Source organism: Aphelocoma coerulescens, chromosome 1A (genome assembly GCF_041296385.1).
Source record: "Aphelocoma coerulescens isolate FSJ_1873_10779 chromosome 1A, UR_Acoe_1.0, whole genome shotgun sequence".
NCBI lineage: Eukaryota > Metazoa > Chordata > Aves > Passeriformes > Corvidae > Aphelocoma > Aphelocoma coerulescens.
The window spans coordinates 73,814,789-73,840,147 of record NC_091014.1 but is presented as its reverse complement, the minus strand read 5'-3'; the positions used below and the strand labels follow the sequence as shown (position 1 = coordinate 73,840,147).

Genomic DNA, 25,359 nt, shown 5'->3' with positions numbered 1-25,359 from the left:
ATTCCTGTCAGGAAAAATGGGGGTAGGGTGAGGGGAGCAGCAAAGTGGAGAGTGGACTGCTTCAGTACAAGTGCTTAACCTTGAATTATGCAATCGGAAAAACAGCTGTTGCCAAAATGCGACTCTAACGGAGTTCAGAGTGCCGACAGAGTTTGCCAAATACCCCAGCCAAAAGGATGTCTCAATGAGGGGGAGGAGGGATCCACTGCCATATGCCCAGTATTCACGGTATACTGGAAGGACTGCAGAGTCCTTCAGGAATGGATGTGTGTAAATGGTCTCAGGTTCACCCTGAACGCGGGTACTATGAACCAGTACAAAATGGGAGCAGTGAGGGCGGAGGGCAGTAGGCAAATCTATCAGGATGTTTTTATTTCTCAAACCTTCCAAGGTTTTGCTTCACTTTTATGTAGTAGTGGGAGGAGTTCTGGCAAACAGGATCAGGCTGTTCTACATATGTTTTGACTCTTCTTGTTTTATGTTTCTTCTATGAAAGAGACTGCAACCAAGTTCTTGTCATTTTTAGATCAATGTTTTGTTAAACTATGACAGCTATCCATGACAGAGAGCCAACTAACTTTTGCAGCTGACCACAAAACTGAGTCTGACTTGTGGTGCTTAGTCATTTTTTATATTTTTTTTTACATGACACATTCCATGTGTGTATGTGTTTTTGTTCTTTTAAATATAATTAGAGCATTTCTAGGAGTTGTGGTCCAAATCAGTCTTCTTTGGCAGGTTAATTTCTTTGATTAATAAAGTTTTAGAAACTTTCATCACATTGTGGCTATTGATGAAACCTCTCTGGTTATACTTTGAACAATTGGGCTATTGTGGGATTGAATGCTCTCTACAGTATTATCTCCTCTGGTCTGTTCATTGGAATTTTAAATGATCCAGTCAACAGAGCTCTTACTGCCCCTGTGGAGAGTCTCTCCTACAATCCAATAGAATGATGATTAGGAAGCCTTTCATAAAGAAATAAGATATTTATAAAATGTCTGTCAGCCTTCTGAGGTCTGATATAAAATTCAGAGATTTGGAATCACTTCATGTTTAGTAAGAGATGGCTGTGTTTCTTCTCCTGGAAGGGCAGAAGTGCTCCTTGCTGTTTTATTTTTGCTGCTTTGTGCTGTCTGATTTTTAGCAGGTCTCACAGGCAATTCTTTACACCTCTTTCCTTGGTTTGGACAAACCTTGCCTGTCGTTGCCAGCAATAGTAGTTCTAGGCTGCAGTAGATGCCACCTGGCATTTTTCATAGGATGAATAGCATTTCAAACCTGATACAAAGGTATGTTCTCCTGGACCCAACATACTTATAACCCACCTGTTATCACTGGGTGGGGCCTCATGTTGCTACTGTTTACACAGCTAATCCAACACAGCAGAGTCGTGGCAGTTTTGGGAATGTGTGATTTGTTTTTGAATTATGATAATGATGATTAATAGATCCTGATTTTGTATAAACTTCAAACCATTGTGGATTTCTTGTCTGAAGTTATTATGTAGATGTCCCTGTCTGTTGTGGGTTGTGGGGGGGGAGTGTGGTGGAACTGGTTGATCTCTAAGGTCCCTTCCAACCCAAACCATTCTATGATTCTCTGAGAGGAGGCTGGAATAGCAATATCAGCAGGTTGCCAGTTTATCTGGGGTCAGAGAAGAAAAGAAATTCTCCTTTGTTTCTTTGGAGGTTCCATAAATACTTGCCCATAAACTGAAAGACTCTGTAGAAAGGGTAAGTAGGTGCTTCCATCAAACGAAAAGCAGTAAGTCATCAACTGAATGCTTTTAAGCAAAACAACATGGGAATGCTGCTTAGTCCCTTTCAAATATTTAGTGATTGTAAAAGTGTTTCTCTATGTCAGGATTGGGGAAAATCGGGTGCTGTGTGTTTAATGGGAAGGGCATAGGACAGGAAATCATAATGCTGCTGACCTACAGTCAGACTTTTGCATCTTACCAGGGTGTTGCTGATCTCTTTCTGCTCTCCTAATACTGTTTTGTTTGGGTTTTTGAGGGGGGCAGTTGGGTGGTCTGGTTTGTTTTTTTTTTTTAATGGCTTGAGTTGGAAGGAAGATCATCTACCTCTAAACCCCCTACCACAGTCAGGGACCCCTTCCACTAGACCAGGTTGCTGAGAGCCCCATCCAGCCTGGCCTTGAACACTTCCAGGAATGGGACATCCATAACTTCTCTGGGCAGCCAGACCCAGAGCCTCACCACAGAGAGACAGCATTCTCACAGCAGAGAATTTGTCCCTAACATCTAATCTAAACCTACTGCCTTTCTGTGTGAAGCCACTGCCCCTTGTCTTGTCACTCAGGCCCTTGTAAATAGTCTCTCTCCATGTTTGTTGTTGGCTCCCTTCAGGTACTGAAAGGCCACAATTAGATCACCGTAAAACCTTCTCTTTTCCAGGCTGAACAATCCCAACTCTCATAGCCTTTTCTCATAGGAGAAGTGCTGTTGCAGAGGCTCAGGCAAAGGCAGGCCTTAGACTTACTACTGCCTTCGTGCTTTTTAGATTTAAAACATTTCTGAACATTAACAACAGAAGAGTACAGCTGGCTGCTTTGATCCTCTGTTTCCAGAGCAATGTCATGCAGAACTTCTTTCTAGCTGCCATTTTATCATTGTTGGTTGAGTTATACATTTAAGTAGCAAGGAGTAAATTTGTCACCATGTTAAAAGGGTGGTTTCAGTGCTCATCATGTTCCAGTTCTCCAGAGAGCCACCTCCGTCTGCAGGGCTGCACAGAGCAGCCTGGGAGCTCCACGCTCATCTGACATTCCTTCACGGCCCCTCTTCCATGACACCTTTTCTCCCTCACTTCATCCAGCATGGCTGTACCTTAAAATGTAAAACTCTGTCCAAGGTGGATTGCAGCAGAGCATACATGGGCTGGTTAAGTCAGGCTCTGATGAATGAGCTGTACCTGGAGTGTGCCTTGCAGTTGGCATTCTGGAGTATCCACTGACCTCAGGACTCAGTCAGGTCATGTCAACGGAGTGTGGTTGGGAATGGAACTGCCTCCAACTCCAAGAGCTGCATTTACTGCCTAAAGAAAAAGCTGTTATGCCCATGCCCTTTGCGCTCTCAGCTCTATTTCTCTGAGAGGTTTACACATGCTTCAAAAAAAGTCTTCAACAGAGTAACTCCCTTCCCCCATAATATAGCCAACAAGAGAAAATGTTCTTTCATATTCTAGCTTGGTGGCAGTGTTTTAAAATGATTCCTGACATAAAAATTTTTGAACTCTAGCACTGTGAAGTTGACAGTAAATAGATTCTTTTTTTTCTGAGGAAAAACTGTTGACTTCTATTATATATCCGTGCAATCCATTTGGAAGAAATACAAAGTGAACTTGTTCCTGACTTTTTGACTTCTGACAGGCTGCTTTGGAAATGGGAGCTGAGTTATAAATGGTGGATCAAAGAGTTTGGTAAAGCTAAATGCCTGAATAGTTCAGGTGCTTATTTGAAGCTTCTCCAAGCTTTCTGGATCTGCTGTGCCTGGCAGTGTTATGGAAACCCTTTTGCTTGGGATAGGCTGTCTGTTGCACGAGCTTGTCCTGCAAAACCAAGAGGAAAACTCATCTCGCACGCTTTCCATGGTGAAGTGTAAGGGTATAGACAGAACACCAGAAGTGTGAAAGGGTTTTTAGTGAAAATGAATGTGAGGAATAGGAAAGTTAACCTCATATTCCCTAAATTCTGTGAACATACAGAGTTGAGCAGATTAGCCTTGTTTTCAACTCTCCTTGAGAAAATCTTTGTGCGGTGACTTACATGAATTTGAACCATTCTTTGAATTGCAGATGCAGGGACATCACATTACGGGAAGCATTTCTGTATTCGCATTGTTCTCTTTTCTGTTCTCTTCTGTAATGCAACCCGGTGACATTATTAGGCTACATGGAACAGTTGCCATGAGAAATCTGAAAGTTTTTTTTAGTTCATTGATCTTTCACAGTCAACAGGAGCGGAATAGAGCAAGGAAACAGAAATCTTTTCTTTCAGGAAGAAGCTCAAAAGAATTCTTTCGACTGGAGCCACTTCATTATCATGCTGTATCATGTCATTTTCTTAGCTTTGCAAAAGGCACAGCGCCTGAGATTTTGAAATGTTATTATTGCTTTCCTGAAAGGTGTATTTTTAAACATATTATTGTCAGGAAGATAGAATGCTCATGAGCAAAAGCCATTGGGAAAACAAAAACAGTTGGAAAATGGAACACCTTTGTGTTTGTAAAGTCAAACAGTTTAGGGGGAAGTGAGGTGTTGTGAAGAGAACATTGGAATTAATTGCCCTAGCATGTTGTTCTGGCAGTGTCTTTAGACACCAGTGCAGCCTGACAGATTAATTGGCAGCACACACCAGCCTGTTGCAATCCAGGGTTCATAGTTAGTTCTGACCAGATGAATGATGGACGGGGTGTTAGTAGGGTTGGACAGAGCAGTCTGGACAAGAGCACAAACGGCTGCCCAAGGATCATGCTTAATTCAGTCTGAACCTTTCCCAAGGCCTGAATAAGTTTGAACTGTAGGGTGGTTTTTTTCCTATGGGCTGCTTCCTAAATTTGCTGCCTTTTAAAATAGAAACAGGGCAAAGCCATCCATCTCTCTGCACTCCGATTGCAGGCTAGAAGTAGAGTAAAACAATAAATACATTGCAAAAGACCATGCATCACCTAAACTTCCAGGCCAGCTTTGCAGTCTCAGGGACGTAGAGTTGAAATATTCTTCAGATGTGCAACCAATTTTATCATGCCTAACTAAGCCAATCTTTTCAACACTATGGAGTTTGCTTATCACTAGCTAATAAGCAAGTTTTAGAAAGGACTTTATGATAGAGTCTGTAACCATTTCTCTTCCAGAAAAAGCATTATTTATTCAATACATGGCTCAGTAAACTGTTGTGAATAGTTATCTAGCTTTCCTATCAAGTTACAATATTTAAATATTTTCCTGATCCAAATCCTGTCATCTTGCCCATATAGGACAAAACAACACTGGAGACCCTGACTCAGCAGCTGGCAGTAAAACAGAGTGAAGATGGGAAGTTCAGCCACACAATGATGGATTTCAACATGAGTGGAGATTCTGACGGTCAGTACAGATGGCTTTTCCTTATTTCCAGGTTTGTGTGTGCATATCAACAGGATCTGAGGGAGAATCCAAGTTCTTTGGAAGCCCATGAGGAGTACGATCTGTTAGGAATAAGTGGCTATGAAACAAGGCAGGAAGAAGTGATTCATCGTGGGGTGTTTTAAGTCTGGAGACGATTTTTAGCCTTCCCTCTGTCCACTGAAAGTCTCAAGATGGGACCAAAAATGTATTTCTGATAATGAAAGGGACTAATGGAAGCAAATATATGTGGGGTAAGTGTGATCACACAGGGAATCCATGAAGTGTAGACCTGATCCTCCATAAGTGCTGTGTGCTCTGCATCTATGGGAGCTTTATTGGTTTGATGAAGTGAGCATAATATTTATTTGTTTCTCTGCTATTGCATATATTGTTAAGGAGATGTAAGCACAAAAACAGGCAAGTATGTAAATACTCATTTGCTGGTTATAGAATTCTTTAAGAAGAAATCCCCAGTATTGTCATTTATCACCCCCTTTCTGTCACAGAAAAGGTAGAAGATTGGTAACATAATAGGACCAGCATTCTGTAAGCAAGAAAGGAAGAAAATAAAAAGTAAACCTGTATTGATAAGTATATATTTGATTTATGTAATTAAGCAGTAAAAGATGGCTTAGAAAAGCTGTTTAATGCTTTCTATTTTAAAAAAACATCAAAACTCTTCATCAGGTCTATACTATGTGGTACTGAATGAATAGAATAACTAAACTAGACAATATACAATATATTAACCATTAACCTATTGCGAACACTGACTCATTGAATGTGCAGCACCTGACCTAAGTTATTGATGGCACAGGAAGCTGCATACTGAAATACAAGCTGGAAGTGTTTTCCTCTTGCTTTTTAGGAAGCGCGGGAGTTTCAGAGTCTCGGATTTACCGGGAATCCCGAGGGCGTGGCAGCAATGAGCCCCACATCAAGCGCCCAATGAATGCGTTCATGGTGTGGGCTAAGGATGAACGGAGGAAGATCCTTCAAGCTTTCCCAGACATGCACAACTCCAACATCAGCAAGATACTAGGTAAGAATGATAGAGCACTGCTCTTCCAGAGTGAAGCTTGAAAAAATTCTGAGTTGAGCTGAGCACTTGACATAATAGAATTGTTTCTTTCTCTCTTGCTCCTCAGTCACTGCACCAAGGACAGCAGTAATATGAGCTTCCCATGTGCTGCCCAGCAGTATGCATTAACCACAGCCTGAAATGTTCTTGTGTCTTTGTAATTATTGAGATTGTGGTGGTGATTTGCTGTGCACAGAGGAGAGACGGAGTAGCTCATAGGTCCCGAGTTTTCCTTATTAAATATGGGGGTTACGTTTCTCCTTTCTCAGAGAGCAGTAACTTCACTGGACTGCCACAACTTCTCCATGAGGACGAACAGTGGCTTAACCAGTTCATCTGTCAGTTCCCTCAGGACCTGCAGATGTATCTCAGCAGGTCCCATGGACTTGTGTCTTGAACCTGATCTTCTCCTACAGTGGGTGGTTCTTCATTCTTTCATATATTGAAAAGAATCCTGAAGTTTTTTAAAAAAACCCTGATTGCCATATTCTCTGCTCATCACATCCTGAGCAACACTTGTCCTGAACATCATCTACTGAATCTCCTGCCAAAGTCTTCCAACTTTTCCCTACTTGATCAGATTCTCAGGACCATGTTCTGTCCAAAGTTACTCCTCTGTGATGTGCTGGCTGATACAGTAGGTTACTAATGAGGCTCACTGAGGCCAATGAATTACTTTCCTGCAGAAAAGTAATACATTTGTGACCAAATTAGAGATATTGCATTTTTACTGAAAAAAACAGGTACAGGACCTAAGCATCTCTCAGGCCAGTGGCTGAGCAGGGAACATGTTTACCTGTGCTGCAGATCTCACTAGTTTTGCAGGCTACTCAAGAGATGTAGTGCAATTATGATGGCAGCATTAACCAGCTGCAGGGCTGATAAATATGCCGAGTTTAGACTGGTCAGAGGTTTGAGGCTTACCTTGATTAGAGTGGTATTATGAAAAGTTAGCAGGGTGCAAGTGGAAATGAGATAAATTGGTTGGAGAAGCAAAATGTATTGCCATGGATGGCAGATGCGATGATATTAACTCATGATTTAAAGGGTGGTATGAGATTATTAGATTAGTTATGGGAACAGGATTAGAAGGCTAAATTGGTTATGTTGATGGCAAAATAACCTTATACTGGTTAAAAGGGATTATACTGGTCAGAGGTGTATGATGTGATTAGCCGGAGGACAGGGCAGTAATAGTTTTGGTCTGTTCCTAAATTGAGAGTAGACCTGGTTAAACCTGTTTTTAAATAATCAGCTTCAGAAATCTACAAGATCATTCTGAATGGCCCTTTTCATACAGAAAGTACAAAGAGAGCTTGATGTTTTCCCTCTTAACTGATTGTTTTGGATAACAACCTCCGACAGCACGCTGCTAATTCATTCTGCTTAAAACAGGCGCTTGAGCTGGGCTGACATTTTACGCAGTCTCTGGGGATCCTGGTTGACATTTTAAAGGGCTTCTAAGCATTTTATAATACCCTAAAATCTGGTTTTAATAAGCCATTCTGCTGAAATTGTTAACATAAGGAATCACCTTTTACTATTTGGCGCTAGATCAGGGAGATATGGAGACATCTTTTTCTGATTAGATATACAGTAGTTGGAGTAAAATGTGCAAATTCATTACAGATCCTGTTGAGGTGACAGACAGTATAGCTGACTCCAAACTCTCAGTTTTTCTGCCAGATATGGGGAAAAGCAAGGTCTGAGACAGTGAAAGATGATGTTTCTATTTCTTTACAGCATCACACTTGATTTTTTTCATTCTACCTGTGCAACAGAGAGGGATGTTCTGGCATCTTCCTTCTTGACAGAAACATTACAAAGGAGTTCCCTCAACTGCAAAAGGCCAGTCTTTTGAAGTCAGCAGGGGAGCTGTCTGTTAACTGGCGTAGGGTGACCAACCAGAAGCTCACAGTTCAGCCAGATATTAGGGTCTCCTTATTAGAAAGCCACAATTTTTCCTTCCCATTTTTCCAGCAGCACTGCTACACATTGAGGTCAGAGAGCTCGTTGTCATGCAGAGTAGCTTAGATGGAATTCTCACCAATCGAGGGTCATTTTTATAGTAAAATGAGAGGAGGTCCCCTTCCCAGCACTAGAATTCTTTAGGGCTTATGTTTGACACTGTGGTATTATGTTTTGAGCATAAAAATTAGATACATGGATTTTTCACTAAATTTGTCTGTGCATACGTTTGTCATCCATCTGTTCATTGCAACTTAAACTTGTGGATAATGATTTTTTTAGTAAATTGTTCCAAAAGTGCTAAAATGGGACTGCTGGGCCCTATCAATTTAATAATGCATTGTTTAGATATTTTGGTAAATATTTGAATTAATTTCATCACAAAATCAGCATCAAGATTTTTGGAAAAATTAAGTTAATTACTAGCTTCAGAAATTCTCTTGGCATGTATACATGTGTTTACACAAATATTACTCATACCTATACATTATACAAGTGTTTGTGTATGTGAGAGTGTTTGTTAAACATAAAATCAGCCTGATTCAGGTACTCAGATTAAAAAATCTGTCTGATGGACTGAAAGTTAGAGAGTGTTGCAAACAGCTGAAAATTCTTGTCAGCGAAACTTGGCTTAAAATCAGCAGTAAGCAGAGCTCTGAAGATGCACGTGTGTGTCTGAGCCCAAGTGTCTGGGCATGGCTGAGACCATCTCTTTTCCGCCCTGGACTCAAGTATTTGCCCTCTCCAGATGTGTTCACAGTCTCACACAGCTGTGTGGGCACAGCTCTGACTGCCCTAGCTCAGTTTAGGGACAGGAGCTGTGCTCAGTGCTGCAAAGTCTTCGAATTTGCTTTTTTTTCCTGAATACTTCAGGCACCATATCAGGGAGAATTGTGCAAGAATCCTGCTTGTCCTTATGCATACATCGAGGGAGGGGAATGGGCTCTTGTTTTCATAGTCACGGAGAAAAGCCTTGCATACTTGACCCACTCAAAGCTTTCCAGCACAGATGGTGAGCAGAAAGTTCACCCAAGAGTGTAAATCTTCCCTTAAAAAGAAAGTTTCTACAATCACACCTTCTTTGGGCTTGGATTTGGCACTGTGCATAGGTACCCATGCCTGCCTGTGTGTGTTTATAGACAATGACAAACAAAGCTACTACAAGCATATTTTGTCCAAATATAAGGTATTTTTAAAAAGTTTTAATATGTTGATTGATGGTACTCATTCATAGCTTTCCCTGTGGGTGTAAATTCAAAGATCAGAGTGATATATCCTTCAAAATTTCAGATTAAGACTGTTCAGAGAATTGATTGTATTATGTAAATTACTAAGAAAATAAGTGAAAATGATAAAATGTAAAGAATGATGGTTTATCATCAGAAAATATGCCCTTTTTTAAAATTTATTTTGACAGCATTGTTTGTTTAATTATGTATGATACTTCAAAACATACTAGTCAATTATATTTAGTATATTTTGTAAGAACAGTAAAGTCATAGTAAGAGGAGGTATCACTGCAGAAGGCAGCTATTAAAAATTTTCTAGGAAGACAGGTGAAACTGCCAGGATTTTTGCTGTTTTTCAGTGAGCAGCTCAGGAAGAAAAAGTGTAACAAATGACATTTATGTAATAAATATTGTATGTGTAACTGTATGTACAGATATTATGCATCAAAATTTCCCTTCTTATGGCCCTGATCCTGCAAGGATTTGTGGTGTTTGCCTAACTTCACCTACTGCTTCTTGTCACACGAGGGGGTAGGAATCTGCCTGCCCAGACCTGACTGTACGTTTGCAGCAAGTGAACTGGCACAGCAGAAGAGAAGCTGTGCTGGAATAGAGCATTTTCATGGTAGTTTTGCAACAGCTGACTTTAATTTTTACCTTTCTGTCCATCCCTCTCTCTCAAACGTGTGAGACCCTACATTGCAGATCCCTTCACAGCATATAAAGCAAATGTCAAGATTTGTTTAAAGACCGAGGTTTTCAGCTTTTCTAGTCACAAAAAAAAACCTGATGCAGCGTCAGGAAAAGGAACTGGAGCTGTTTTCCTAGGGTCTTCAGCAGGTCTGTGATTAGACAACTCTAGATTTAGGCTAACTATTAGGATTTTCTTTGCTGAAACACCAGTGTGTCAGTGCCTACAAGGCGGAATTTGAAAGCATGCTCACATCTGGGCATCTTCCAGAGCTCATTTGCTTTACCCTGAATTCTTAACATTGTTCAACACAGGCCCAATCTATATTTCCTTCTTATGCAGCATTAGTTGGTGTGCAGTGTTTTGACAGTGTCCATGTGTTTATCACTGTGTCATTCATCCCCAGATCCCGGAGGTACTACATGTGGAAAGTCGGTGTCATTTTTCTAGCCACTCTCTTTGCCAGAAAAAGCTTGGAATAATTTCTCTGCAGGAGACAAAGCTGCTGAGCAGGATTCTGGTCACAGGGGTGCTGCCCTATGTAACACAGAGCCCTGCCACAGATCCCCAGGCATAGATACTACCTCTATGGCATAAGAAGTGGCATGCAGGAGTTTCAGTCCAAACCCTAAAAGCCATCTAGCTATGCAGTTATGGTGCTGGGCCTAAGCTATTAACAATGTCATTAAACTGTTTCCCAGTCCAGGACTAGCTGCGGGGATCTCTGCATGCTATAGGGTGTAAACATCATGAAAAATGATGGGTTTGACTTCAAAGCAATGTTTGCTAGGAAAGGCATGTCCATTGCTCCTCTTCAGGACAAAGACATCATTGTTTATGCATTGCTTATCTCTGGATGTGAGGTCAGGCAGTACCAGCTCTTCTCTCCAGAAGCCCAGACTGCAGCATGGAATAAAGATTCAAAAAGTAATGGGGAAAATGGTGTCAATAATCAGAAGGGGCCTTTCTAGAGGGAATAAAACTGTTTTCTTTCCTGGGGAAAGGATAACTGCACTCTCTCTACTGCGAGTCTTGGGGGTACAGTCGGGTAAGACCAGTGTGAGTAATAGCATGAGCTTAAGTACAGTGTAAGTAACCATAAAAAATGAGGAACAAGAGGAAGTCAAGTATGACATATGACATTACGAACCCATTAAATTGAGAAACTATTCAAACATTTTCCAGTGGGAAAATTGACTATTTTCCAATAAAGTTTTCTTTCTAGGCCACAGGTTTCACAGTTTGAACTATTCCTGTTATTTGAAATGTATCTTACCCTGAAGCACTTCAATATTTAATGGAAAAATAAAATAGGGCAACTGATTCAAGAACTTCTACTTTATGCTCCCATATTGTATCCTTTAAGAAATATTAGTTTATAACTTTCAGCAGGCATTTGAAAACAATTTTGAAGTCTTCACTATATCCCTGTCTCAAATATCCGCATTAACATAGGCAGAAAACCAGGCTGCCAGCAATGAAGCCATAGTGCAGCTCCAGGGAGAGATGTGCCAGTACCCCAGTGCTTTTTCCTTCATGACACACAGTAAATTCTTTAAGCTGGGGCTGGCAGTGTTTCCCAGGACATGGTCTTGGAGTTAAAACCCCAGTGGACACATGTGGGATAGTTTATGGGTTTTAGAGGCATTGCTTTAGAGTCTTCGCAGTCTCCTGTACCTGACTGCAGAGCATTTACAGTCAGATCCTATTCTGCTTCTCACCAACCTGGGAGCCCGAAAGACCCGGTGTTTGTCAGGAATGATTAAGATGTGGATATGTGCATATCCAGATCTGCTGCCTTGATCCAGCCATGGATCACAGGGACCAGACAGCAGCACATAGAGTGGAGCCTTCTCTGAACAGGAGGTGTAAACAGGCACATGGCCCAGGGAAGGGGTGGGGACACAGCAGAGCAGACTGTGTGTCCATTCCTCCAAAATATACTGCCTTGTTTCCTGAAACAAAGTGTCAGGGATTGCCCATTATCAGGATAATAGTTTTACTGCCCACTTGAAAGGTATTGTCAGGTAGATAAATTTCAGTAAAATATTGAGTCAAAATTTCCAGTGCCATGTCTCTCTGCATCTTGGCCATACCCAGGAGGTTTATGAGCCAAATACAAACAAGACCTGAACCCTATCTAGAATCTCTGACAGATTCCCAGCCCAAAGCAAAATGGCCTTAGGTGTCTTGTTCTGGGTGACCTACTTGTTTCTCTGCCTTTCAGTGTTTGGGGATGAGTAGCATCTCATCTTTTTTTTTTTTCCTTGGTAACAGGATCTCGCTGGAAAGCTATGACAAACCTAGAGAAGCAGCCATACTATGAGGAGCAGGCCCGGCTCAGCAAACAGCACCTGGAGAAATACCCAGACTACAAATACAAGCCCAGGCCGAAGCGTACCTGCCTTGTAGATGGCAAAAAACTACGCATTGGCGAGTACAAGGCCATCATGCGCAACAGACGCCAGGAGATGAGGCAGTACTTTAATGTTGGGTATGGGACCTTTCAACTACTCATTTCATCAAAAACTGAAAATAAAAATCAGGGAGAATTCTTAATTCCGTGTGGTAAAAGTTATAGTTTATTGACATGAACGTTAGATATTGCTAACAGAAAATGAGACTTACACTTCATAACAATGTGTTCCAGGAGGAGGTAATGCAGTTTTAGGAATCTTTTTGTTGGCTCTGCTTTATACTCATCTTAAAGCCTCAGCCAACTGTCCCATTTCCACTCTGATCGTGAAGAAAAAAGCTTTAAATTTTTCTAATGAAATGTAAGTCTTTCAGTAAAGCCTTATAACTATTATGAGGCCTCAGAGAGAGTATCTGAAGGAATCTGTGTTAGTGCCTCTTGATCCAAAAGCCAAAAATACAGGTTTGCATTCGTCATGATCTGTGGCAAGTGGTCTGCAGAAGGACTGCTGAACACACTGAACTTGAGCTGGAATATGGGCTTGGCTCAGTTGATTCATATCAAGCATGAAGTTGTCTGCATTGTTCATTTGTCCTTCCAGGTAGTGTCTTACAGTCCAGCAAGTTAAATGCTTTCTATTGAGCAGAAATTTTAAGAAGACCAGTTCTGATAAAGAGCTAATCGCTAAGTTTGATATGATTAGAATAAAATATGCCTAGAAGACTAGCATATATTTTCCTTCTGCAGATATTCCTTGGTTTTGGTTACAGCAGATAAAAAGAATCAGAAGTAATCAAATATTCCACAATATTCCTGTATTCACTTGAGAAAATTAAAAGCTAAACAAGGATCTTAAAAAAAACCAAAACCAGCAACAAGAGTGACTCTCCAAAATAATGGAATTTGTGTTCTGTTTCATCTGAATTTGGAATCCTTTCAATATTAACTGGGTTGCACATCTCGTTAGTTAATGGCTAGAAGTAGCAATAAAGGAGAGAACATCTATCCAGTGACTGTTAAGTGTCATCAGACTGTGTTTTAAACAGCTACAGCGTGCATTGTTAGAATAAGCCGCTCAGCAGAGAAATTTGAGCCGCTTAACCCTGTGGTGCAGGCAGGTCCCGTGATCCCAGTGGTAAGCACTGAAACAAACACAGGGAAGTCAGCCAACATTCGGCATCAAGAGATTAAAAAAAAGAGGAGGGGGCCTTATGGAAAAAGAATAGGTGGCAACAGAGCCCCCAAAACACTGCTTATCTGGTTAACATGCATGCCTCATCACAGGAAAAAAATTAACCTTGTAACATTCTGCATACAGAAATTCAGCTTTCCAAACAAGGCTGACATCGAAATCAAGACATTTCTGGAGGTAATTTGCACTAGGACACCAGAGCACAGAACCTGGGGTGAAATCTTTATGGAAGCTGCTGACAGAGTGGCTGTGGGGTGTGCAGTGGGGTCAGTGTGTGATACCGCCAGTCACAGCACTACAGTTGCATTCCTGGTTTAAGTTCCCCATCTGTTGCATCTGCCAGTACAGGTCATTTAGGGCTAAACTCCTAAACACCAGCCCAGCTTCTGCCTGGGCACCACAATAAGTGCTTGGTTTAACAGGAGCTGTGGCTGTGCTGAAGGTATCACAGTGGGAAGGATTGGAATTTTTATATATTCCCTATTTCAGTGTCCTCATCTTCAGGGGTAGGTGGCAAGCATGGCCTGCTGAGAGCCCTAATACATTACTGTCTGAGGACTGCTGCAAGATCCTCTAGGCTGGACATCCCACAGAAGTGGAAAAATACTATTCTTAAATTATTTAATATTTGAAAAGCACTCTGAAAAGCACCATTTAAGTGCAAAGTGTTCCTATTGTTAAATATTAAAACCAATTTAAGTGTGTTGTATCTTGTTGCAGAGATGCTGACTCCAGAAAACAAAAGCCTTCCTACTGAATTAAGAATAAAATGCAAATTAGATCTGTTCCCTACTTTAAGAGCTGTATCTTCAGCTGAGACAACTTGAGTTGTTTCAGAAACACGGAAATAAGGGCTCTGTGGAGGGAGGTCTTGCTCGGATGGCAGGCAGGAAGTATCTGAAAATGCAGCAAGCAATTCCAAACAAGTATAAAGCTGTTTGGCAGAGGAAAGTCTTTCAGGATCACTGTACTGTGTGAGGCTTACTGTGCAGCAAGGGCACAGGCAAGCAGGGGAACAGGGAAGGGTTTCATTCTTAATTAAGAATGTTCATCTCAAGAGACTCTGCCCTGTCTCCTGTGGCAAGGCTTTTCAGAGCAGATGGACGCACCGCTGATGACATTACAATGTGCAGCATGTACTGAAGAGTATTACTGCAATGGAATTACTTCATGCAGCAAGGAAACAAAAGGAGCATGAATTTTAAACCTCTAGGCTTGTTGGGACTCTGAAGCTTCTCGGAAACAAAATACTAGTGTAACACAGCTACAGTTCTTGATGCAAAGGGAATTTCTGTGGCCTGGAATAATTCTTCTTTCGTTACTGCAGACAGGTTTCCAAGGCTTAGATGCTGTATAAAGGCATCTGTAGAAGATTTTCTCAAATGCTCATGTTTCTGGCTTGCTTTTTATTTATTTTTAAATAATGCCCACTTCCATTTTAAGTCTGCCTTTTCCCAGTTTTATCCACCTTCCGTCAAAGAATCTGCTTTTCACAAGGGCTGTTCCCAGTGGAAATTATCACTTTCCAGTGGGAGGCCTTTAGTGATCCATCCTACAAATCCATGTTAGCTCCAGAAAGCCCACTGTTCCTCTCCCTAGAAATGACCAGGTCCCTGAATGAATGTGGAGTAAACATTGTCTCTGCTTTCTCCTCAGCCGGTGGCATTTCCCTGCAGCACCTTCCCATTCCTGTGCAATCTACCTAGACCTTGCTGCCTCTCTCCTGTTGGCAGTTTATGTCTAGTTACTGTGACTTTTATGTCTAGTCCTGATAGCAGATTGGATTATTTAAAAGGACGATTTTCAAAATATACAGGTTTTGAGTTGGACCACAGTTGGCAAGAATGTTTATTTTTGGCTAGCACCCAGCTGATCCAGAAAAGAAGTTTACCCCCAAGCAGGCAAGCTGAAGCTGTGTAGTTCAGGTACAGCTAGGGATGTTAACAGAGATTGGGTTTTCTTATCAGTGGAATTGATTTGGGTTTGATGTTCATTTGTGGAGCATCGTTTGGTGAGTCTGGAATATTGATATAAGAATTCCTCTGCGTGCCCAACAATATATGCTGTTGAACTTACCCTCCTTTTATTCCATGCAGCATTCCAACTCCTTTTATTCTTTTCTTCCTGTCAGGCAACAAGCACAGATCCCCATTGCCACCGCGGGTGTAGTGTACCCAGGAGCCATTGCCATGGCGGGAATGCCTTCCCCACACCTGCCCTCGGAGCACTCGAGCGTGTCCAGCAGCCCAGAGCCTGGCATGCCCGTCATCCAGAGCACTTATGGAATCAAGGGCGAGGAGCCACACATCAAGGAGGAGATGCAGCCTGATGACGTCAACGGAGAGATCTACGATGAGTACGATGAGGAGGAGGACGACCCCGATGCGGACTATGGCAGTGACAGTGAAAACCACATTGCGGGGCAAGCCAACTGATTGGGGTCCCAATGTCTCATGACCTGCAGGACTTCAAGGAGAAAAGAAAAAAATAAAGCCCCATCTGGTTTATCCTTGCCAGTGGCCAAGCACATTAACTTTCTCATACACTGACTGTTACTTTAACTGTTAGTCTTAACTAGTTGGGACATCAGCTGACTAATAGACATCAGCCTGCATCAGAAGAAAAAAGGCTCAGAAGAAAGGAAACAAAGACAACGACAACAACAACAGAATGATATAAGCTATGGGTAAAATAATGCCAGTAATTCAGCTGCTATACCCAAGCACTGAAGTCTTACCCGTCGACCTTTTATTATTATTATTTTTTTTTCAAATAAACTTTATGGCTGTTTGTTCTACAATGTTCTAGAAATTCTCACTCAGGTACACAGTGCCAACAAGTGGCTTGTGAATGTGTTTTGTTGTTTTGTGCTACAGTTTAAAGAGAAATAATTTTTTTTTTTTTTGGTAATGCACCTGACAGGAAAAAAAAAAGATAAAATTCCTTTTAACCCCCTCTGTCTCCTCCTCCTCCTCCTCCTCTTCCTTCTCTTCTTCCTCCTTCTCCTTCTCCTTCTCCTCCTCCTCCTCCTCCTCCTCCTCCTCCTTCTCCTCCTCCTTCTCTTCCTCCCTGTCAAATCTGGGTCAGAAGTGTGTGTGCGTGCGTGCCTGTGCGCGTGGCTGGCAAGGAAGGAAGTGGGGAGTCTTTCTGTTAACCCCAACAAGCAATTATTTCCTTTCAAGAGAGGACTTCTCTTCATCAGTTGCACACCATACTGAGTCTTTGAGCAAGTGCCAAATTTGTACTAAAGCGCTGAACTAGTCCAAATTGCTGTTTTTTAGGTTGATCTCTTCTTCTGTTTTTCTTTGGCTTTTCTTTTGCTTCTTGCTCTGTCTTAAGTTAGGGCAGTGTTGTATCTTAGACAATCCCTTGAAAAACCTGATATACCAGCAGCTGGTGAGATTAGACATATATTTTTGGTTCTGCTTTTGCTTTTTAAAGGAAACTGTAGGTGCTGTTCTCAGGTGAAAAAAAAGAGAGAGACATAAGAAATTTAGAGAAAAAATATTTTATGGTCTTGGATTTTCATGTGTGCGTGTTTATGGTACTAATAAGAATAATCTTGGACTATTGTTAGCAAAAAGCATGTTCCAGAATGAAGTCCTGCACCCTCCAAATGACTTGGTCTGTAAGGAACCTTTACTTTCAGTTTACACTTCAAGTGGCAGCATAAACAACATAAAAAAGGCTTGTCCAAATGTGGTTGGTTCTGCACAGGACATGGCAACTGAAAATGTTACCTCCTTGATGAGCATAATTAAGTTACCACCAACCGGGTCCAGTTCTGATGACCTTGTACCTTCGGGGTAGTTGAGTACTGATTCCTGATTCAAAAGGCAATTTTTTTTTAACTGTCTTTTTTTTCTCCTGTGCACTGGCAGAAATCCTTCTTTTATCAGTGGATCTTCATGTAGGAAGGAAGGCTAATAGCTGTGAAGAGATTTCCATATTCAAAGTGGAGTTGTAAGAATTCAAACAGTTGCAGTGCCGTCTCCCTAGCTGCTGCCTCTCACAACTGAAAAATTATCCTCCTGTGCTGAAATATTTTCAGTGTTGCTGTAGAGCACTTACATTGCTTGGGCAGTTTTGTCTTCCTTGGGCAACCACAACCAGTTGAGGAAGCTATCTGGGAGCTGCTCTGTGCCCTGGAAAGGAAGGTCTTGGGATCATGCTGAAGCAAAAACCTTCCTCTGACTTGTTTTTTTAACTGAGGTTGCCAACTTTATGTTGCTTCCTGGTAAATTCCTACTCCCAGAGGGAGATGCATTGCTGTTGTTATCACCTCTAACTTGTAAAACTAGTCCCATGCATCTTAGTGGCAGTGAGATCCCAGCCCAAGCACTCACCACTACCCTGGTCACCACTATTTGGCAGCACTGATTTTGCAAACAGTCCCTTAATCAGGCAAGTTCAGCCCTCAATGCAATCAGCCAGGTGCAGAATGAATGGGGCAGGTAGGAGGAGAGATTGGGAAAGGGGGAATGCCTTTCTTTGCCTCTTGAAATCCCACTTGAAGTGTAACTTGACCTCTGCAGACCTTGTGCAAAGCAAAAAGCAAATGCCATTGAAGACTTAGGACAATACTCTGACAAGCGGTTTGGACATATGATAGTTTTATCCTGCTACATCTCTTTTATTTTTGTTCTGTTTTTCCTGTTTTGATTTCCACCTCTGCTTTGAAACATTCTTTTCTGTTTTCTCTCTCTCAGAAGATTTGCTCTGAAATTATGCTTGGAGTAGCTGATCATATCCTCCATGTCAGAGAGGGTTCTTTTTTGTTTGTATTTTATGACTGTGTTGGGGGGTTTTTTTTCAGTTGAACTGCCTCTTCTTGCTAGTGTTAAATGGTAATTATAATAATAATAATAATAATAATGGTCAGCTGTTCCCAGATTAGTAAATTATGTATAATTTATTTTACACCCCCCCTTTTTTAACTTTATTTTATTCTGTTCTAATTTGGCAGTGCAGCAAATGAAGCTGTTAGGCTATTTAAAATGGATACCCCTCCCCACCTTACCTTTTTATATATATATAAATATATAGATATACATATGAAAACAAATCGCTTCTTCTTCTGCTCACACCATTTCTCTTTCTTTTATTTTAATTTTGGCCCCAGCCATGTCAACTTCTGATGTTTATTATGATGGAGTGAATTAATGGGAGTGTTGTTTTCAATCTTAATTAACTTCTGCTCTCTCATCACTCATTTTAGTTATTTAATTACACCAGTCATCTAGAGCCAATTTTTTTGAAGCACTCTGTTTGGATAAGAAGGAAAAAAAATAGACAATTGTTTTTATATCATTATTATGTACAATGTGAAAACAGATATTTGCTCCTTTTATTTTTTTTAAACTTTTAAATTTGTTCCCTGTCTTTGTGAACAAATTACTTCTGACTCTTGTGGGTTCACCTCACATTTGCTGGATGCTTGATTTCCACCATGTTATAGAGACTATCTGGTTTAATTGTGTCACTTCGGGCTACCGGAATACTTTGTTTTAGCTCCAGGTAGGTGCCACTGTGGCAGGTGGGATTGGAGCAAGTCTTGGAGGCGTGGGCTGGAAAAGGTCAGTGGGAAGGAGGCCCTTGGACTTCAGTGGGACCAAGTTTCAGTCCTGAATTCTGCGGGAGCCACTCCTGGAGGTAGCCTGGTGTCCATGGGCACGGTGGGACCGAGCCTTTCTCCAGGACTCCCATGCTTTTCGCACCACCTCAGCCAGGGCTCAGCTGAACAAGCTGATTTTGTTCCATACACATTCCCTTTGGAGGGACTGCACCCCAGCCTAGCCTTCCCTCAGGCTTTGGGAATGGGTTGCTTTAGTGGACTATCCACCTCCTCTACAATGGGGATGTTGAAACCAATGCAGAAATGTTAAAAAGTAAAAAAAAAAAAAGGCCAAAAGATGAAAACATAAATTTTTAAAAAAGGCTCTGGGGTTCCAAACCAGCAAAATACTTAATGCCTGTGCTAATTTATTTTTAGGTCCAAGGATGAGCACCCATATATCCTTCAGCAGTAGAAGATCAGATTTGAAAATTGGGTATTTGTCCTGCCTGAATTTCCTGGGGGAAAAGAACCCTAAAAAACCAACAAAGCAAAACATGCATTTATAAAAATATCTTCTTGTCTTCTTTTTTTTTCCTGGGTTCTGTGCCCTGGAGCATGTAGGAAAACCAGGTTAGAAGAGATTAGGATCATATTAACCTAAAAGCGCATTGAGGCCCTAATGCTGAGGTGGGCCCTGTTCCCCTCTTCCCTGGGAACCTGGTGAGCCAGGATGCTCCTGGGGAGCTGCCTGGGCCGGGGTGTACAGGCCACCTCCTCCAAAATGGAGGGAGCCACCATGCATCTTGTGGGCTTGAGAAAGAACATCGCCAGCAGTGGGGAAAGGGGGGGGGGAAAAGGAAAAAAACTGAGGCACTTGCTTCTAAGCTCAATTAAATAACACAGAGTATATCCTTTTTTCCATTTATTCATGCCTTATATTAGTAAAATAGGATTTTTAAGTGCATTTAACATCTTTATTTAACCGTTCCGCTATATTAATCAGGCCCCCAGAAAAGAACACTAGCTATTATTATAGCATTTAATTAGTTTTGTAACGAAATCCTCTTATTATGAATGCGTATGGAAGAAATTCTTTCTTCGAAGACGTTATTTCAAAGATTTGGTTACTGCAGTAGACTGTCTTTAATTAAATCATTTTTTAGAAAGTAAATTGTCTTTAACCTTTTTGCAGCACATTTTCAGAGCTTTTTCTTTTTAATCCAAAGAGATGAGCTGTTATTGTCCCCGAAGAAGCCTCTGACATCACGTTTGTAACATCAAAAATAATTATACTCCGTGGAGACGTAGGTCTTCCTTAGCAAGAATTCATCTGCTGTAAAGAACAGCAACTGTGTGGTATCTCAGATGTTTCAGGGCATGATGTATGGGATAGGAAGTTTCTTTGTCTGCCCACTTCTCAGTAGCACCATCCCTTCCATTTTGCAAATAACTGTGTAATTCACTAGATGTGGATTCAAGTGTATCCTCAATTCACAGGGCATGGGCTGTCTGTTTAGCCTGGTTTATATTTACATTTTTTCGACTTTATCTTAACTTGTCAGTTTCCCAGATTGAAGAACATGTCAAGTTCGTTTTTTCTACTGACTGATTTCTCTACTCCCCAGTGTTTTTTGTCACTGGTTTGCTGAAACAGTATTTATATAGCTCCATTGGCTCTAAAGCTCTTACTCCTTCTAACGTTTTGGATTTTACAAGTGAAATGAAAATAGAAAAGAAATAGAGACAATCAAATGCCTGGAGCTTAAAACAAAGTATGTGCAACCTACCATCTCACTTGAAATTTAATAAAATAAATAATTATGTAAATATAACATAGAGTTATAGATTTCTATTTTGTTCATAACACATAGTGTAATATAAGTTGTATATTTTCATGTTTTGGTTTTATGTTATCATTCATGCCACAATAAATGAAAAAAACCGGGAGTTGATGTACTCTTTAAAAAAAATATGATGTGGATTGCCACCATCCTGGGTTTTTAGTTTTGGTTTTTGGGTTTTTGTTTCTTTTGCATTCCCCTTTTTCAGTATTACTGCCCTGCAAGGCACCAATAAAACAGCAAATGTGTTCTTTACCTATCCTGTGGTCTGTTTCCCACTTATTATAGCAAAGGGCGTGCTAGCACATTTTCCTGTCAAGAGGACAAAACAGCTGGGCTCAAGCAGCAGAAAATGAGATTTAGATTCAGCTTACCAGTCTGCTCCAAGATTCAAGATTTTCATCAAATCACAGGACAAAAAGATCACCCCATCTTTCAAATATTAGCATTAAAACAGAAGGAGAAGTTGGTCCCTGAACAATGTGCTACAGTGCTATTTCCAGTTCACTGTCAGGACAATAAACGGATGGCCAAATCCAGAGGTTTGTCCTATGCCCACCTTCCCAGGCTATGTTCTTTTGCCACAGGCTTGTTTGCCCAGAGACCAAAGCATGCTCAGGGAAATACCCAATTATAAACACCAGTGACACAAAGCTATGAAAAAAATAGCTCTGCTCATAGTTAGTCAAAATGTCCCAACATGCTGCCTAAACAGTTCATGAAGTTTTGACAGCAGCATATGGCACGCAGTGGGATGAAATGAATTTGTACCTGTTTTTGACAGTAAGTTATTCTGATGGGTGCTTACTCTCAAGTGCCTACGGCTTGACAGATGCCACTCTGTAGTTCCAGATTTCCTAAAGGGAAAAGGCAATATTTGGGAAAGCAGGAGGTAGCTGGTGGAGATCCTACGAACCTGTTCCCACTTCTTTGGCTTTCCAGGTTGTCCTCTGTGCTTTTCCTGAGCGGGGTGGCACCTGAAACTTCCCTCCAGCAAACAAGAGATCTGTTCTGGCAGCTTCCTGGTGCAGCCTAGAGCACCTACAGAGCACCTGTCCAGCAGAAGTGGAAATGGGCTTGAGAAGAACCATATGATGGTGTCCAATAAAAGCCAGAATCGTTTAACCCCTCAAAATCCCTTTTTCCAGTACTGTCAGCAACATGAAGGGAGCACCTGTCTGGTGCTGACATGGCACACACTGCCCACCTGGACCAGAGCATGACCGAACAGGCAAGGTCTTCTCACCACCTTACACAGAGATGGAGTGACTTTTTTTTTTTCTTTCCTTTGTGGTGGGGCTGGTACCTGACAGAAACAGCAATGTTCCCTAAATCTGTGGTGGAAAAATGTCAAGGAGAACCTGAGAAAATCTAAGCTGAAGATACATCTAAACTGTAATATGTGTGGGTAAGGCTGGGCTTTGCAAAGCCAGGAAAGACAAACCCTAAGTATGCAGCTGAAGTAAAAAAAAACAGTTTCTAGTGTCCTTAAGTGATACAGCCCAGACTTGAGAGTGGTAACAATTCTTTCCCTAGACAAGCTGTAAGGGGTTTTTGGTTGGTTTTTTTGATTTTTGTTCAAAAACTTCTAAAACATTCCAGCAATTGCCTGTAGCAGGAAGGAAGAAAATGAGGATAATTATGACATTAAACTATTTAAAAAAGAAAGACATGTGACAATTAGCGCATTCCTACCAAGAAAGTAACATACCGAGCTCTGTGTGTGTAGGAAAGTGAAAAGACCCCCCGCAGAAGCCATGAAAGGTTATGGAAAGCGTATGTGCCTCACGAGGAAACTCAGTGCTGTGACTTTGGCATCAGTGAGAAAAGGATGCATGGGAGCTTGTCAATAAGCTCTCAGTTAATAAATATTCAGCAATACTGTAGGAAAGCAATGTGGGAGAAGGGCAGGCAGCGTCTGTCAGGCCAGCCAGTGGAAAACACAGGCTGTAAAGGTACAGAAAATCCTGTGAACATATTTATCTAAGTAATCTGGTGTCTGAGACTAGCGAGAGAGTTGGAGTAGCTAATTTCAGTCCCTGGGATGCTCCGCTCATGTCTGGTGGTGTTAGGGTAGCACTTGCGCACTGGAATCAGAGGTTCTTGCAAGATAACAGCAAAGACAGGCAAAAGAAACAAGCACTGTAGAATCCTTGGCTTTATTCAGGAAGGCTGGTGGTGTCGTCAGCCCTGTGAGCATCAGCTGTGCCCCAGCTGCAGCACATCCCTGCTGGAGCAGCCGTGCAGGGCACAGGGGTGGCAGCCTTCCTTCCCTGCTCTGGGATGGATTCGCAAGGCACTGCAGGAGTTCTGTGAGTGTTTTTCTCCGGTAAGTAAATTTGATCTAAGCTAATGCAGAAGAAATCCTGCAGATTCCCAAGTATAATTTGGAACTGTTGCTGTGCAACCTTCAGTCATGCAAACATTGCATTCATCGTTGAGGTCATGGTCTTATGGCGTTGCTCGGGTGGGTCACATGTTCCCACTCCCCACACACACCTACACACCTCCCACCCTCACTTACACCACATCTGGCCTGGCCACTTGGAAATCCAGCCTTAGGAGATGGCTGGCTGTATCCAACATCCTGACATCCTGAGAGATCTGCTAGTGCTTAGTGGTTTGGGGTTTTTTGGTTTTTGGTGGTTTTTTTCTGCTGGTAAAGCAGCAGGTGTCTGCGGCCAGGGAAGCAGGGAGAGGAACAAGTGCTCAGATAGAGTTGTCCACCATCACAGACAGATTCTGCTCAGAGCTCTGGATGTCCAACAAACTCAGCTGTCACCACCACCCAGCTCCATATGGCTGAAGAGGATGTGATGGGGGATTCCCATCCACTAACCTGATCAGAGGAAACTGCTTGACGTGAGAATAATAATTTATTGACTATGGGGTTGGTTATTTGCAGGTTTACAATTTACCTTTTAGGATGCTTCTAAACTTGCTGCCAGAGGCAGCATGGAATGTTACTTTGACCAAAATTAGGCCTGCCCTTCACCCCTTCCTTGTGGAGGCCAGGCCTTTACGAAGAGGTTAAAGTCACACCAAAATGCTCCTTTCCACAAAAACCTAAAATACTTCAAGCAGGGAGACTTTCAGTACAGTTGGGCCTAAATGACAGTAGAATGGTACATACATAATTGAAAACCTAATTAAAAGCATGAATTTAAGGTTTAGCTAAAACTCTGCCAGCCCTGGGTGGCAATTCAAGCTGCAGTTTGAATGGCTTTTTGACATAAGTTAGACTTGGTTTAAATCTCGACTGTGTGTTTAGTCTTAGTTAGAAATGTCAGAAAGCAGGGAGGAGGGCTGGTGTACCCCAAATAATGTAAACTGCTGGCATAGGCACAGTTGTAGCCATAAGAAGGACCATTTTTAGTGCAAATTATCACCCCTGGAAAACGCTACTGGTAATTTCAGGCAGCTACACTGGTGCCCCAGGGCCTGGGGTGGATGTCAGCAGTACTGACGGAGCTGTACAGAACTGAGTGTTTGTGCCTGAAGACGGGGCTCAAGCTAAGCCCTGCAAAGCCCCTCCTATCCCCCTGCAAAGCATCCCCACACAGGGATTTGTGTCAGTTTAACTTCACATTATCAGCCCAACTTCCACAGGCACTGAATGCCTAACCCACCAAGGATAAATCAATGCCTCCCCTTGTATTTAACAGAGATATGACTTTAATACAGTAAGTAAATCAAAGTAATTATTTAAAATTAAAATGATTTAAGAGACTTAATCTGGGAGAATGGCATAGTGGTTACAGAAGCGGCTGAGACGCAGGACTTCGGCAGCTATTCCTGACTCTGTCAGGGACTTTCTCTACAACTTCAGGAAAATTACTCAGCCCATCTCTAAGACTGCTATAATAATGCCTACTTCAAAGGGGTGTTATGAGGTTTAATTCATTAATGCCTGCAAAGCACTTTGAGATCTTTGGATTAAAAGCACTACAGTGCAAAGTATTATTAGCTACAGGAAAAGCTCTCAGACAAGCATGGCATTAAATGTCTGCAGTTTAAAAAAAAATAGGAAGGAAAAAAAACCAAAGATGAGCAAATTGTGGGTGATTTGGGTTTGTTTTTTTCTCTGGCCAGGTTTCCATTAGCCAGATCAGTGCTTTGCTAAACAGAGGCCAGGGATTTTACAGCTCAGGGTCTGATTTTGTTGTCACTCCTAGAGCTCCCATATTTTTAACATAACTGTTTGGATTTGGGGCTTCTTTTGGGGGCTTCTTCTTATCAAAATCCAGATTTTGTG

General features: G+C 41.6%; 1 protein-coding gene across 4 annotated transcripts in view; it reads left to right on the top strand.

Annotated features, from left to right (window-relative positions):
• SOX5 (SRY-box transcription factor 5) overlaps positions 1-21,363 on the top strand; it is a 288,474-nt gene extending 267,111 nt beyond the window's left edge. For all 4 annotated transcript variants that reach the window (XM_069003507.1, XM_069003506.1, XM_069003505.1 and 1 more), the window contains 4 exons: positions 5,000-5,108; positions 5,998-6,171; positions 12,376-12,592; positions 15,838-21,363. In XM_069003507.1, the coding sequence (XP_068859608.1) occupies positions 5,000-5,108; positions 5,998-6,171; positions 12,376-12,592; positions 15,838-16,141 (804 nt within the window). In that variant the 3' untranslated portion in view covers positions 16,142-21,363. The remainder of the gene's footprint in view (positions 1-4,999; positions 5,109-5,997; positions 6,172-12,375; positions 12,593-15,837) is intronic.
• Positions 21,364-25,359: the final 3,996 nt, after the last annotated feature.